Source organism: Oppia nitens, unplaced genomic scaffold (genome assembly GCF_028296485.1).
Source record: "Oppia nitens isolate AA-2021 unplaced genomic scaffold, nextdenovo-longstitch-racon4-pilon3 scaffold2_pilon_pilon_pilon, whole genome shotgun sequence".
NCBI lineage: Eukaryota > Metazoa > Arthropoda > Arachnida > Sarcoptiformes > Oppiidae > Oppia > Oppia nitens.
This window is the reverse complement of record NW_026533210.1, coordinates 9,662,469-9,677,053: the sequence shown is the minus strand read 5'-3', so window position 1 is coordinate 9,677,053 and position 14,585 is coordinate 9,662,469. Positions and strand designations below refer to the sequence as shown.

General features: G+C 30.8%; 3 protein-coding genes across 3 annotated transcripts; 1 reads left to right on the top strand and 2 right to left on the bottom strand.

The window, feature by feature from the left end:
- Positions 1–332: 332 nt before the first annotated feature.
- On the bottom strand, positions 333–1,287 carry LOC128955430 (protein CutA homolog). The gene is made up of 3 exons (XM_054301102.1): positions 1,043–1,287; positions 750–948; positions 333–429 (listed from the first exon to the last, which is right to left on the bottom strand). Exons 1-3 carry the CDS (start codon positions 1,261–1,263, stop codon positions 358–360), a joined length of 492 nt encoding a protein of 163 aa, XP_054157077.1. The 5' UTR covers positions 1,264–1,287; the 3' UTR covers positions 333–357.
- A 948-nt stretch (positions 1,288–2,235) lies between these two features.
- On the bottom strand, positions 2,236–5,380 carry LOC128956079 (probable serine/threonine-protein kinase samkB). Its single transcript, XM_054301761.1, has 4 exons — positions 4,158–5,380; positions 3,346–3,868; positions 3,144–3,281; positions 2,236–2,248 (listed from the first exon to the last, which is right to left on the bottom strand). The coding sequence occupies exons 1-4, from the start codon at positions 4,723–4,725 to the stop codon at positions 2,236–2,238; spliced, it is 1,242 nt and encodes a 413-aa protein (XP_054157736.1). The 5' UTR covers positions 4,726–5,380.
- Positions 5,381–6,984: 1,604 nt separating this feature from the next.
- Positions 6,985–12,739, top strand: LOC128955431 (intraflagellar transport protein 172 homolog). The gene is made up of 7 exons (XM_054301103.1): positions 6,985–7,292; positions 7,358–7,460; positions 7,513–8,477; positions 8,537–9,025; positions 9,101–10,337; positions 10,433–12,253; positions 12,378–12,739. Exons 1-7 carry the CDS (start codon positions 6,985–6,987, stop codon positions 12,465–12,467), a joined length of 5,013 nt encoding a protein of 1,670 aa, XP_054157078.1. The 3' UTR covers positions 12,468–12,739.
- Positions 12,740–14,585: the final 1,846 nt, after the last annotated feature.

The window sequence follows — 14,585 nt, the reverse complement described above, 5'->3', positions numbered from 1 at the left end:
AAAAATATTGTTAAAATTTATTATAAAAAAAATTAATTATAAATTGAATATTATTATTATTATTATTTTGTAATAATTATAATATTTTTTATTATATAATATATCTAATAAAAAAAATTATTTATTTACGAAAACTGTAAAATATTTTTTGATAAGTTAATAATTATCTAGGTTAAAAATATTAATAAATTTAGATTTTAATTTAGATAACTATGATAAAAACAATTAATTAAATAATACACAGAAGTTTAAACAAAATTATAGTTAATTTATTATTATTATTATTATTATTATTAATTTAATTTATATACAAACAAAAAAGTTATGACAAATTATACGGTAATTAAAAGGGTTTAATCAATTGGTAGCTATTTTTTTAGGTATGCTTTCATCCAACCATTTCAAGTAATCGGGATTTCCATTCTGGATCTGATTTAATCAATCAAATAATCAAAAATAATTAATTAATTAAAGATAATTAATATTAAAATCATTTAAATAAAAAAACAAACAAAAAATTATTTATCATTTATAAATTGTGTTTTTTAAATGGGATATAAATACGTGTTTGTTATATACTAGTTGATCATAGATCACTAACCACACGTGTGATGGTACACAACACGCGTGTTATGATCTATGATCGAGTGATAGATAATACACGTGTGATATATATCTTCAAGTGTTGATACAAAGAGAGAGAGAGAGAGAGAGAGAGAGAGAGAGAGAGAGAGAGAGAGATGACATACGGGCACTGATATGAGTTCAAACACTTCGTACGGATGGTTAGCTTTGACCAGTTCGGTCAGTTCGTTGATTCGGTCGGTACGGGTCTTGATTATCATCATAACTTCCGAATCGGTTTCTACATTGCCTTTCCATCGGTAAACGGATGTAATACCGGGTACGATGTTAACACAGGCGGCCAATTGGTCGGCAACTAGTTTGCTGGTTGTTGTTGTTGTTCAAAGAGGGTTAAGACATATCAGTCTATCAGTGATAATCGCATCGGTAGTCTATTGTTGTTATAGTAGTTAAATACCTGGCTATCTGTTTGGCCACTGTATCGTCGGGCGCCGTTACGTAGGCCAATGAAAATTGGTCGGCACTTATCATCGTTGTTGTTAGCGGCGGCAGTGTTGCGGCCGATCCGTGACCAGTGGTGGCCATTGATGACGGTTTACCGATCGGTAGTTGCCGTGCGCTTAGTATAGCACTAGATATGAGATAATATTTGCCTAACAATTGTCTCACTTTAAACATATAATTGATTACTGAATACTAATAGTAAATGTTATTCAAAAAAAATAAAAGTTTAAAAAACTATTTTTGTGTTATTATTATTATTATGCATAACATGTGATATTATTGTGATATTTACATTCATTGATGTATTTAAATATCTAAACATTTGCTATACTATTAGTCAAATAATATGTTACAGTTTATTAAAGTACAGTACAGTATATAACAGTACAATATATGAAAAAAAATTGTTTTTATAAATTATAATTAAATTTAATATTGTATTTATATTTATTATGTTATTTGTTATTATTGTGATGTACTCTATAATATTATGTAATGTTAAAAATATATAATAATTTTATACAGTTAGGTTATAATCATATAAATTAATATATACAGTATGTACAGTATATATATATATAATACTTTATATACAGGTATATTTTTTATGTGACTATGTTATATAGGTAGTATATATTAATTTTAATTAACTTAAATAATTAGTTAGCTTAATTAAAATTTAGAAAAATAAACTGTAATTAATTAATTGGTAGAATTGAAAATTTAACATTATAAATTCAAATCAAATTAAATAAAATCAAAATATTATATATATATATATAAACATTATTTAATAATTAATTGGAATAAATTGTAATAAAAGTTTAATTATTTGCATAAATTTCATGGAAATTTGTTTGTTTGTTATTTTTTTAATAAATTTTCATTAGTAATTTATTTTTATTATTTTTATAAATAATGTATTTATAACAAATTAAAGTGAATTTTATGTGAAATAGTTAATTAATAATTTTATTATGTAATAAAAATATTTTAATGCTAATTAATAAAAATATATATATATATATTATATAACTATAAGATTGCATGTATAAAGGATATAATTATTTAATTATATTGAATTTAATTTAGTGAATCTATTTATTTTTTATAAATTGAAAAATAAAATAAAAATATTTTTGTTTATTATTCACATACTCTAATTACAAATTAATTAATTAGTTAATTAATTTATTTCTGGTAATTAAAATTTTATATATTATATACGCTAATTAATTATTTGCTACTAACATGTAAGTTACAAATAATAATAATAATTATTATTATTATTATTTGGTCAACATTTTGTAAATTATGTATTTCATATTATATATATGATTAATAAACTATTACAATGTTTTTTGATGATATAAATTACCGGTAATTATTATTATTTATATATAAATTAATTATTATTGTAAAAAATGTAATGTAAAATAATAATAATAAATAGCATGTTTAAAATCAATTTTGATAATACTAATAATAATATAATAAAAAATTGATGATTTATTGATAAATAATTATCTAATTAATAAAAAATGTTATTAAATATTTTATTTAAATTTTGAAAATGAACATCTTTTTAGATTATAAATCAATTATTAAAGAATTATATTTTATTAATAATAAAACAATGTATAATAAAAAAAACATATTAAGTAATTACAAAAAGTTAATTAATTAAAATATAAAATATTTACAAATATATTTATATATAGTTAATTTATTTATCAACAATAGCTAATATATTTGTAATGGTATTCATGGAATATCTATAAAAAAAATTAATAATAAATAATTATAAATAAACTTATTTTAATTGAATTTTAGTAAACTTTTATAAATAAATTATTTTTAAATACCTTAATTTTGTTTTTAATATATTTTGAAATAAGTTTACTAGATTATTATTTTTATCATTATCATCATCATTATTATCAGTATAAAATAATGTACTAGATGAATTGTTGTTATTGTTTTTGAAATAATCATCAATAAGTGTATAGCTGGCAACATAGCTATAACTATTCATTAAAATTTTTCTAGTGCACCTTGGTGGTCTATTTTCATCTACATTATTATCATTATCATTATCATCATGTTGTAATAACATCATTGATTTTGTTAAATTACAAATATTAGCCATGTAATTATTCAATTTAGATTTTTCATATAGTTTTAAACAATCACTATATTACGAAAAAAAAGTTAATTAATTATATTAATTATAAAATTCAATTTTAATTTACTTACTTAACGTTAGTGATGTCAAATAAATCCATTATAATTGCACCCAAACTATAGATATCGCATTTAATATCATTATAATCAACTACCAGTCCATTACCGCTATTGATAGCCTCCGGAGCCGTATATTTATTATCCGATGATTGTGTGTCCAAATCGATGGAAAAGTCACCCAATTTAACAAATCTATTATTAATTGGCTGATCATTGATAAGTATATTACTGGGTCTGAGTCGTCGGTAAATAATCGGCGGCTCTTTTCCGTGCAAATAATCCAAACATTCGCACAACTCTAGCATCAGATGACTTAAAATGTAATATTCAATTGAATCCATCGGTTCTGTGGATTGTCTGTTGTTAAATGTCTTTGACTTGCATTTGATAACATCCTCAAGACTTCGGGACATTAAATCCATTTGAATGTATAGTTGGTTGGACTCAAACCACTGGTCGTAACAGTTAACCATAAACTCGGACCGAAGATTCAGTAATTGTTTTACTTGTTTTAAGATATTATCTCTGTTTGAATCTATTATATTGTAAATCAGTTATTATTGAAATTAATAATTAAAGTATTAATCCTATTAATCAGTATTCATTAATAGATATATTTTTAATAAATAATTTATAAATTTAATACTAATTGTATATATTTATGTGATTATTAGTAATTCTTATAATATATTAAATACTAAATACTCTTAATATAATATAAATCCATACTTTATATTGTTATCAGTTATATTATTAATACAGTAGAGATATAAAAATAGTAATTAATATTTCATTAGATATTTCAATTAAAAAAAATTACTTACCATTAATTAATATACATTTAATTGCAAATATTTTATCCGTACTAATATGTCTAACACTGTTAACACTAGTTAATGAATAACTACCCGAACCTAACGGTTTGGTTACCATAAAGTTATCTTTAAAATAGTTTAGATTTCTCTCATTAATTTGCATATCATTTTCATCAGTTAACTCTATGCTAATTGTATGTAATGTTGACTTATGTTTATCAACATAGATATCAATTAGATTGCTATACGCGTCCATTGGTTTCAATTTAAGATTATTATTATTATTATTACTTTTAATATTGTTATTAGTAGTAGTATTGCCGACATTAATACCAGTAATCTCATAGAAAATGTTATCAATTTTCAGGTATCTATTATACATTTCGGTAGCATTTTTAATATCCAACATTTTTATCAAACAATTATTAGGATTTTTACGTTTTTTATCGCCAATTATCCTCTGTTGTCGGCACCGGTAGACATGTCCATCGGTTGTCAACAAAAATATATGATAAGCGTATAGGCCTTTATAGTTATAGTAAAACGATACGGATTTCATAGGACCGATAGTAGCCATTGAAGTCCATAGTAATTGTGGCAATAAATCATAGACATCAGTAACATCGGGTCTGACATATCGGTACAGGTCTTCACCCCACAGATAGACGAGTCCATCGGCGGTCAAGCCGTACGAACTGTTGTCGCAACAATAGACTGATTTGATTACCGTATTTACAGGGAATATCACTTGACTGGGCTGTTCCACGCAATCGGTTTGTTGTCCACCGCCACACTGTCCGCAACTGTTGTCACCCCAGGCATAGACCGAGCCATCGGTGGTCAGCGCTAGCGAGTGATAGTCGCCGCTGGCAATATCGGTAACACATTTATCGGTGAGAACCTCTAGGATCGCTGGTCGGCTATATTCAGCTCTGGTAGGTCTGCCTAACTGTTCGAACACATTGTAACCCCAGCTGTATATCTCGCTGTTATGGTTGTCATCATCAACAACATCAGCGGTTATACAGAAAGCGAAACCACTGGCGATAATAAATTTCACTATTGTTTTGTCGGATAATTCATGGATCAGTTCCGGTTCGGCTACTCTATGATTGTGACCCAAACCGAGTACACCCTTATAGTTGTTGCCCAATGTATAGCAGCGCCGGTCAGTGGTCACAAACCAGACATTTTCGTCGTCGCAGTGAAACAATTTGATCGCTAGTTTGATCTCTTCCGGTATTTTTGAACACAAATCAAATTTATTTAATAATTTAGACATTTTAAAAAAAAAAACTTTTAGTTAATTTCAATTATCATTATATTATACTTTATATATATAATATATATATATATATTTACTGTACTATATATTCACAATGTTATAAAAATTAATACACAATAGATATTCAATGGATATGAATAACAAGTTTTAATATTTAAACTATATTTTGCTATTCATTAATATTAATTTAAAAAACCTAAAAGATATTATTGGATAAGTTTTAATAAATGTTAATAATAACAATAATAAATGGTATTAATTTAATCAAAAAATTGTTATAGCAATTGTTAACAAAACAAAAAATAAAATAAAATAAAGAAAAACATGATAACAACAAATATATGCTATTATTATAAACAATATATTATATTTTGTGATAATTATAAATTTATTTATATATGTAATAATAATAATACTAATAATAATAAATCTTTAACTTCATTACTAATTTATATGACTAAAATAGTAACATATATTTTGATGTTGTAAATGTTTTTGATAACAAGTATTATTATTATTATTATTATTAAGTATACTGTTTTATATCATAGAAAAATAACTTCAAAATTATAGACAACAAAATATTATAGATAACTAATAATAATTTTTTTTTGTATCACAGATTGTCTAATGCCTATGAAATGACTAATTTTACTTTAATTGATAATATATTTAGATATTAAATAATAACTAATATTTTTTTATTATTAAGTAAATCATATTAAATACGAAATTATTATTTATTAATAATGTAATTTATATTTACATTATATAGTATTTAATTGCTTTATGATATTATGTTGTTAATTAAATATACTTTATATAAAATATTTATTATAAATACAATTACTATAACTTAGAAATATTCAAAATTTTTATATGTTATTATTATCATAATTTTTAATAAATTTTAATCTGTATATTAAAATTTATATTAATAAAATTCTAAATTACAAAATTAATAGTACAACAACAACAACAACAAAATTTAAAATTAGATAAATTTTTAAAATATTTTTATATTCATGTTTTATGAATCAGTATAATAAAATAAATATATTAAAGTAGCTATTTTGAATTTACACTGATAATAAATAACAAAATTAATTGTATCAATATTATCAAATTTTTAACTGTATAATATTTTTTTTAGTAATAAACTTTTAAACAATAAAAAATAATAACAATAGTACAGTATATGTACACTATATACACTAATATAAAATTATGAAATTTATGTATTAGTTATTATAATAATAATAATATTATTATTATATTATGTAATGATAATGTATTAATTCACATGAATCGGTGTAACCATAGAGACTTAGTGTATATATTTTATATAAACTTTTTGTTTGTAAGAATATATATATATTATATAATAATAACAAAACATACAGAATATCTGATTATAAATTATATATAAATTTGTTTTAAAAATAAAAATTTAATTAATTAATTACATTATATATAATTCTAATCAATAATTATTATTTGAATTTAAATTAACAAATAAATCTTCTTTTTTTAAAAAAATAAAAAACAACTATGAAATTAAAATACGAAAAAAATTTGCTAAAAAATGAACCAAAATTCAGTATCGCCCGCATTGAATGTCTATCCATATCGCCTAATCTGACCCGACTGGCCGTATGTACGTCGGCTAACAATCATGTACTACTATACGATGGCCATACCTACGAGGAAAAAGATAAGTTTGCACTGAAATCGACGGCCAAAAACTTTAGCCGCAAATCGTTTGTTGTCAAAGGTATCGCATTTTCGCCCGATTCGCTAAAACTGGCCATCGGTCAGACCGATAATGTTATATATGTCTATAAGATTGGCGAACACTGGTATGTGATTATATGATTTTTATTTTAATTATATATATATATTTGAAATAATATTAAAATAATAGGGGCGACAAAAAAGCCATAATCAATAAGTATAGCCTACAACATGCCGTTACCTGTCTATACTGGCATAAATCGGGTATACTATTTGGATCACTTGATGGAAAGGTAGCTCTCATTTCTCATTAATAGACATAATATTAATTAAAAAAATTTTTAGGTAAAATTAGTTCAAACCCAGACAAACAAGATGTCTGGCCTAATGTCCAGCCAGTCATCGTTGGTTATATCGATGTCGGTTTGCGGCGATACTGTTGTATGCGGTTTTATGAATGGCCTGATTATGATGAACTCGATGGCAGCCAACAATAACAACTCGCGCGGCGATAACACCGGCAAACAAGTGGCCACTCATTCGTGTCCGCCGTTTGCGCTGACAATGTCTCAGAGTGGCTACATTTGCGCGGCCGGCTGTGACGGCCGAATCACTTTTATCAACGTTTCTGTCGTACAAAACAACAATCAAAGAGCCACCGGCGGCGGCGGCAATACATCCACTAAACAAAACCTTGAATACGGAAGCGATATCTCCTGTGCCATCAGTTCGACCTCCGGTAATATCATTATACTGACATCGCTGGAAAAGTTGATTGTCTTCGAGCTGGACTCTCGGGTGTGGCGTCAAAAAAATACTATCGAACTGTGCGGCTCGTATCTGGTCACTGGTCTTCAGTGGTCACTCGACGGTACCAAACTGATGGTCGGCACACTCAACGGTGCCGTCGAACTGTTTGCCTGTAAATGGCGTACAAAACTAATTGGCGATAAATTGGAGATCAATTATGTCGGCAATAGACAAGTGGTGGTCAAAGACTTGCACAAAGGGACGACTCAGGTATTTCAGTCGACGTACGACATCAAAGACGTCAAGATTATCAAAGACAGCTTTGTTGTTGTCTTTACCACCAATACGTTGATACTGTCGGACATTACCGACGAGTCAAACAATGATAAAATATCGGAAATCGATTGGACCGGTATGACCACTGATGGACTACGGTTTAGTTTTGACTACGAAAATGTTGTACTCATCAATCTGGTCGGCGAACTATACTTAGTCGAGTTGGGATCAAATCAATTGTTGGCATCAGTTCGGACCGATTTTGTTAATCCACATCTCATGAGGTATTTATTATCGATTCTGTCGATGAAATTCATAAAAATAATGTAATCTTTATATGTAGTGTCCGTATAAACGAACGAAAAAGTGGTACAAAAACATTAGCCTATTTGTTGGACATCAAGACTATCACTATTTTGGATCTGGTATCCGATGTTCAGCTATGTGTTTGGTCGCATAACGACCGAATCGATTGGATCGAAATGAACGAAACGGCCAAAAAGTTGCTGTTCAGAGATCGGTCATTGAAACTAAATTTGTTGGACATCTTTGATCAGGAATCGAGAGTTATACTGAATTTTTGCGGTTTTGTCCAATGGGTTCCCGGCAGTGATGTATGCGTTGGCCAATCCCGCGATAAACTGTACGTCTGGTATGACTTTGATAAGCCGGTCATTCAGAATGTTTCGGGCGGTTCGCAGAACGATGCCGTCGGCATTGAACGCGATAACGGTGTGACCAAAGTCTTGTTTGCCATTACCGGCACCGATATCCAGTTGGACGAAGTATTGCTCGAGTTTGATACGGCCATAGAAGACGCCGATCTCGAAAGGTTAGAATGACTACTCCCTTAACTATAGGTATATCCCTTTTTAAAACACTTTGAATCCTCACATCATCTATTCAGAGCCGAATCATTTCTCGAGTCACTATCTCTGACCACTGAATCCGAATCAATGTGGCGACTGTTGGCCAACGTTGCCCTGAAAAACTCCAACCTATTGATTGCCGAACGTGCGTTTGCGGCCATCGGCGATATAAGCAAAGCTACGTTTGTCCGGGAATGTGTTCACGACTATAGCAAACTAGCCCTACTCGATGACGACTGGTCCGGGTTTGAGTCATCGTCGGCCGATTTCGATGAAGTCATCGATACCTATATACGACTACATAAGTGGCAGCGGGCTATCGATTACTCAGTCCGATCGGGTCGATACGAGACCAAACAGGATCTGGAACAACAATACTACAATTGGCTATTGGATTCGGGACAGGAAGCGGAAGCGGGTCTTATAATGGAAAAATCTGGTAAATACGAGGAAGCAGTCAAATTGTATACCCGATCGGGTCATCTGATCCAAGCGGGTAAACTGATACTCAACAATATGGGTAAACGTGGTTTCGATATACAGAAGCCATCTGTTGAACAAGTGATCCGAGATTTAGTTAGTTCGGAGTTCTATGAAGAAGCCGGTCAACTGTTGGAGACCAATCTGGTCGGCGATAATAGATCAGCGTTGGACAACTATATCAAAGGCAATGCCTACGCGAAAGCCATAGCACTGGCCAGAAAAGAGTTTCCCGACGAAGTGGTCGGATTGGAGCTCCGGTTTGCCGAATGGCTATTAAACGAATGTAACGATCCGTCGGGAGCAGTCAACCATTATATAGAAGCCGGTAAAACGGACAGAGCTTTGGATGCGGCCATTGCGGCCCAACAATACGATCGGGCCATCGAAATAGCATCCATTTTGGACAATATTCCCGCACATTATGGTAAAAAAATTGGTACCTATTATGCCGGCAAAGATCAAATCGATACGGCCATCGAAATCTATCTGAACTCTGGATGTATTCGCGACGCTATACTATTGTTGAACAAAAAAGGCCAATACATGAGAGCCTATAAGTTGGCACTGAAACTGATGGACACCTCCGAGGCTAAAGAAATGTACGAATCCATAGCTAAATCACTGGAAATGGACGGCAAATATAAAGAAGCCGAAAAAATATACATTACATGCGATAATGTCGACTCAGCCATCAGTATGTATAAGAATATCAGACAATTTGATTCAATGGTCAAACTGGTCAAACAATATCATCCGGATCTGCTTAATGATACACATTTGCATTTAGCAAAAGTATGGATAATAATAATAATAACTTTTTATTTTGTTATCAATGTTTATCCAGTGATGAATGATTTGGTGTTTTTTGTTTCGGTTGTATTCCTCAGGAGTTAGAAACTGAAGGTTCACTACATCAGGCAGAAAGTCACTACATTGCGGCCAACGAATGGAAATCGGCGGTACAAATGTATAAGAAAGCCGACAACTGGGACGAAGCCTATCGGGTATCGCGAACTAATGGCGGTCTAAGTGCGGCCAAACAAGTGGCCTATCACTGGGCCGTCAGTCTCAACAATGCCGAGGCTGCGGTAAAACTGTTGTCCCGATTTGGTCTACTGAATCAAGTGGTCGACTATGCAGTCGATGCCAACGAGTTCGAGTTTGCCAAAGATCTCATTAGCAATTCGGGTAACGAATTACGCCATAAGATGACCGAAGTTAAGCTCAAGTATGCCGTTTGGTTGGAAGATGAGAAACGATACTCAGAAGCCGAGGTCATGTACTGCGAGTCCAATAAACCAAAAGAAGCGGTACTCATGTATTTGCATAACGGAGGCTTTGACGAGGCTCTCCGGGTGGCCGAAGAGTCGGTTGGCGATGAAGAAGTGGTCAAAGATGTGTTGACAGCTCAGGCGCGGACTATTCTGGAGAGAGGAAGACGCGGTGTCGACGATATGAACCGCGCGGAACATCTGCTGTTGAGAGCGGGTCGGATTGAAGTGGCCGTCAAGATATACAAAGACAATGCCATGTGGGAGGAAGCGTTGCGGGTGTGCGATCAGTTTGCGCCCCATTTGGTCGATGCGGTCAAACGCGAAATGATTGCCGAATCCCGAAATAGCGACATCTATATGAGCGGTGCGTCCACTCGTCAAAGTTCGGGTAAATCAAGTGTTGTCAGTATGATGAGCGGTGGCGGCAGCGGCGGTGCCGACAGTATTGCCGCCGGTAGACATTCGGCCGCTTATTACAACACGGATCAGCCGCCGCCGATTATGGGCAACGTTGGCGATCTGAGACAAAACTTGAAGTTAGCCGAACAAAATCAGGACAAAGATTTGATTGTCAAATACACGATAATGTTGTGCACACAACTGGTCAAAGACAAGTCGCCTGTCGATGCCCTTAATCTACTGACCCGTTATAATGCGGTTTTTATTTTACCCGAAACCAAGAAGATTGTCGTCCGAATTGCAAGCGATTTGTTGGCATTTGAATCAGACAACGACAACGACAACAGCCATAAGGTCGACAACAATGTCGGCACTTGGAAACAGTTACGCGATTCACTCTATCAAGTAATGGGTTCTTCATCCAGCGATTCCGAACTGGAGATTATTGAAAAATATATGTTTGTCTCACATTTGTTTGTCCTGAAGACAATACTGGGTGGACTGACAGGCCAGACAAACGCTCCGGAACTGGCCATGAAGATCACCGTAGCGCTGCTCAGATACACCGATATTGTACGAGTTGACAAAGCCTTCTACGAGGCCGGACTGGTGGCCAAACATAGCAATCGTCTGGAAATGGCTTTTGTCTACTGGAATCACTTTCTGGATTTAGTCGAAGCCATCGATGAGGGCGAACTCGATGTCGATCATTCAGATTTTGTCGGCACTGATATACCACATGAGGTACCGTTACCGGCCCAACCGTTTGCTGCCAGCGACCAGAATACCATTGAAGTAGTTAAAAGTTGGATACTGGAGGTATCAATGGATACACATGTCTCCCAATCGTTGCCGTTGGACGCCCTGCGCGATGGCGACGTCTACGAGGCCAGCCTATTGAATGCCGACGGTAGCCAATGTCTACCCTGTCTGGTAACCGGCTATCCAGTAATCAAACACAAAACATTAGAATTTAAACCGGGAAAGTATGCCGTCAATAAAGACGACTGGAATAAACTGCTAATGATGACCAAGGTTAGTTAGTCACCCCATCCATCCATCCACCCACCCCTCCTACTTACTGTACCCAATATACCGGTACATAGTTATTGATACTGTATTTATTTATATTAATTTTTTTTGTGTAAATTTTTTTTAGGTCACATCCAATGATGATCTTAAAGATGTATTGCATTTTGTCGGCAAATTGGGTGGAAATACAAATATCGCTAAATTTTCGTTTCAGTAAATAATTTATATACAGTTCACGACAAAAATTTTTCTGGATCCCGAAGATATCGGTTTACAGATGATGTCGAGCGCCCGATTTCTTCGGCAATTAGGCGTCCTGACCAATTAGGGTTCACTTGCCGAAGGATCCTTATTTGTGCCTTTTCTTCGGCGGTAAGCTCAGACTTGCGGCCCATTTCACAAAATAAATATTTAATCAACACGTGTTTGAATTATTAAACATAAACTTAAATTATAAAATGGCGAAAATTACAAATTTGTTTATTTATTAATGAAAATACTTTCCGATTCAAAACTTTAGTCGCTTATCAAATTATAGAGATTAAAATATTAATCCTTATATTAGCTTATTTTAATATAAATATTTTTTATTTTTTATTATTTATATATTAATTATTTTATTTTTATTATTTATAAAGTTTTGAACATTATTTGTTCATATCTTTACCGAAAAATCGGCAAATTAAGGTCGAATCAAAATTTTTGTCGTGAACTGTATATATATAAGTGATTTAATAAGTGATACAGGCTGGCTCATCAGGAGTTATTTTCAAAATACACCACTTATTTCAAAAACTACTAATTATATTTTATTTTAACAAAAAATATTATAAAATATGATAAATGGGATTACATATTTTTATAAAAAAAATTTTTAAAATGGCCGCCTTTAATTGCAATTAAATGGCAAAGTCAGGTGTAAAAATAGTCGAAATTGTCCTTATTTATTATATTTTGACTATCAAGCGACCGCTACATCCAGAACCTGTCGCCATATGATGTGCTATTAGTGACAAAGAAATAATTGGGCCTATATTTTTAAGAGAAATTTGTGATATCAGAGATCTACAGGACTTAAATCATTGTGCAGGACATAGGGTCTGCTGAAGATAAAAAGATTGCTTGATTGTTACTGGTTTAAACAAGATGGTTCACGACCTTACAGAACACAAGATATCTTTGAACAACTTAGAGAGTGTTTTGGTGATCGGATTATAGGTTTGGATGTGCCCAAGAAGACTGGCGGCGGAAATGATTTTACCTCCATATTTACCCGATTTCAACACCTGTGATTATTTTTTTGGGTTTATTTTAAGGATATGGTTTACATATCCAACCCTCAATCTATTGAAGAATTCACAAAAATGATTGAAAGTGAGATACGGGCCATACAGCAATATATGAAAGTACGGGTAACATCCAATTTTGTACACCCGACTTTGCCATTTAATTGCAATTAATGGCGGCCATTTTGAAAATTTATCTAATTAAAATATGTAATCCCATTTATCATATTTTATAATATTTTTTGTTAAAATAAAATATAATTAGTAGTTTTTGAAATAAGTGGTGTATTTTGAAAATAACTCCTGATGAGCCACCGTGTATATTGATATAATAAAAATATATCATAAAAATAAAATACAAACACACATATAAATTATTATTAGCGACGTTTACACATTTATTGCACATAATATTAACATATCAAACAAACAAATAAATATTATTATTATTATTGTATAAAAGTTTATTATTTGTTAAAAAAAACTTATAAAAGTTTAAATGTCAATCAATTAATTAATTAACTAATTAATGCAAGTTATAGTTTAGAAAAATTAATTTGCGTGACCCTGCCCTTTTTAATAAATTAAATGTGAGTCTATTATTATTTATGTTATTTTTTATTATTATATTATTATTAATAAATGTCATTCAATTTATTTTATGTTATAGATTTTTATAGTATTTTGGATCATTTAAATTATAATTTATTAAGTAATTTAATTAATTAATTAATTAAAATATAACCCGAAAATATTCTACAGTATATTACAGTAAAATTTTATATAAATTATATTAAAGTTTATTATTATTATTATTATTACGATTAACTAAAACCTCATAAAAACTAAATGTTATTTATTTATTTATTTTTATATACTGTATTTATTCACTGTATTAAAATTGATAGTTATTATTGCCCAACATTACCTTGTATATAAAATGTGCCATAAAATTTTTATTTATTTAAATAAAAAAAAATAAATATTTTTTAACGATATATCATCGCTATTAAAATACAGCGCCTGTACATTATATGCAAATTTCCATA

Coding starts and splice junctions, on each gene's coding strand:
- LOC128956079 (XM_054301761.1), bottom strand. CDS start 4,725: ATGGCTACTATCGGTCCTATGAAATCCGTATCGTTTTACTATAACTAT. Junction 3,869..4,157: donor TAAATGTATATTAATTAATG/GTAAGTAATTTT, acceptor ACAATATAATAG/ATTCAAACAGAGATAATATC. Junction 3,282..3,345: donor TTTGACATCACTAACGTTAA/GTAAGTAAATTA, acceptor TTCGTAATATAG/TGATTGTTTAAAACTATATG.
- LOC128955430 (XM_054301102.1), bottom strand. CDS start 1,263: ATGTTTAAAGTGAGACAATTGTTAGGCAAATATTATCTCATATCTAGT. Junction 949..1,042: donor GTGGCCAAACAGATAGCCAG/GTATTTAACTAC, acceptor AACAACAACCAG/CAAACTAGTTGCCGACCAAT. Junction 430..749: donor TTGAACTCATATCAGTGCCC/GTATGTCATCTC, acceptor TGATTAAATCAG/ATCCAGAATGGAAATCCCGA.
- LOC128955431 (XM_054301103.1), top strand. CDS start 6,985: ATGAAATTAAAATACGAAAAAAATTTGCTAAAAAATGAACCAAAATTC. Junction 7,293..7,357: donor TATAAGATTGGCGAACACTG/GTATGTGATTAT, acceptor TTAAAATAATAG/GGGCGACAAAAAAGCCATAA. Junction 12,254..12,377: donor AACTGCTAATGATGACCAAG/GTTAGTTAGTCA, acceptor AATTTTTTTTAG/GTCACATCCAATGATGATCT.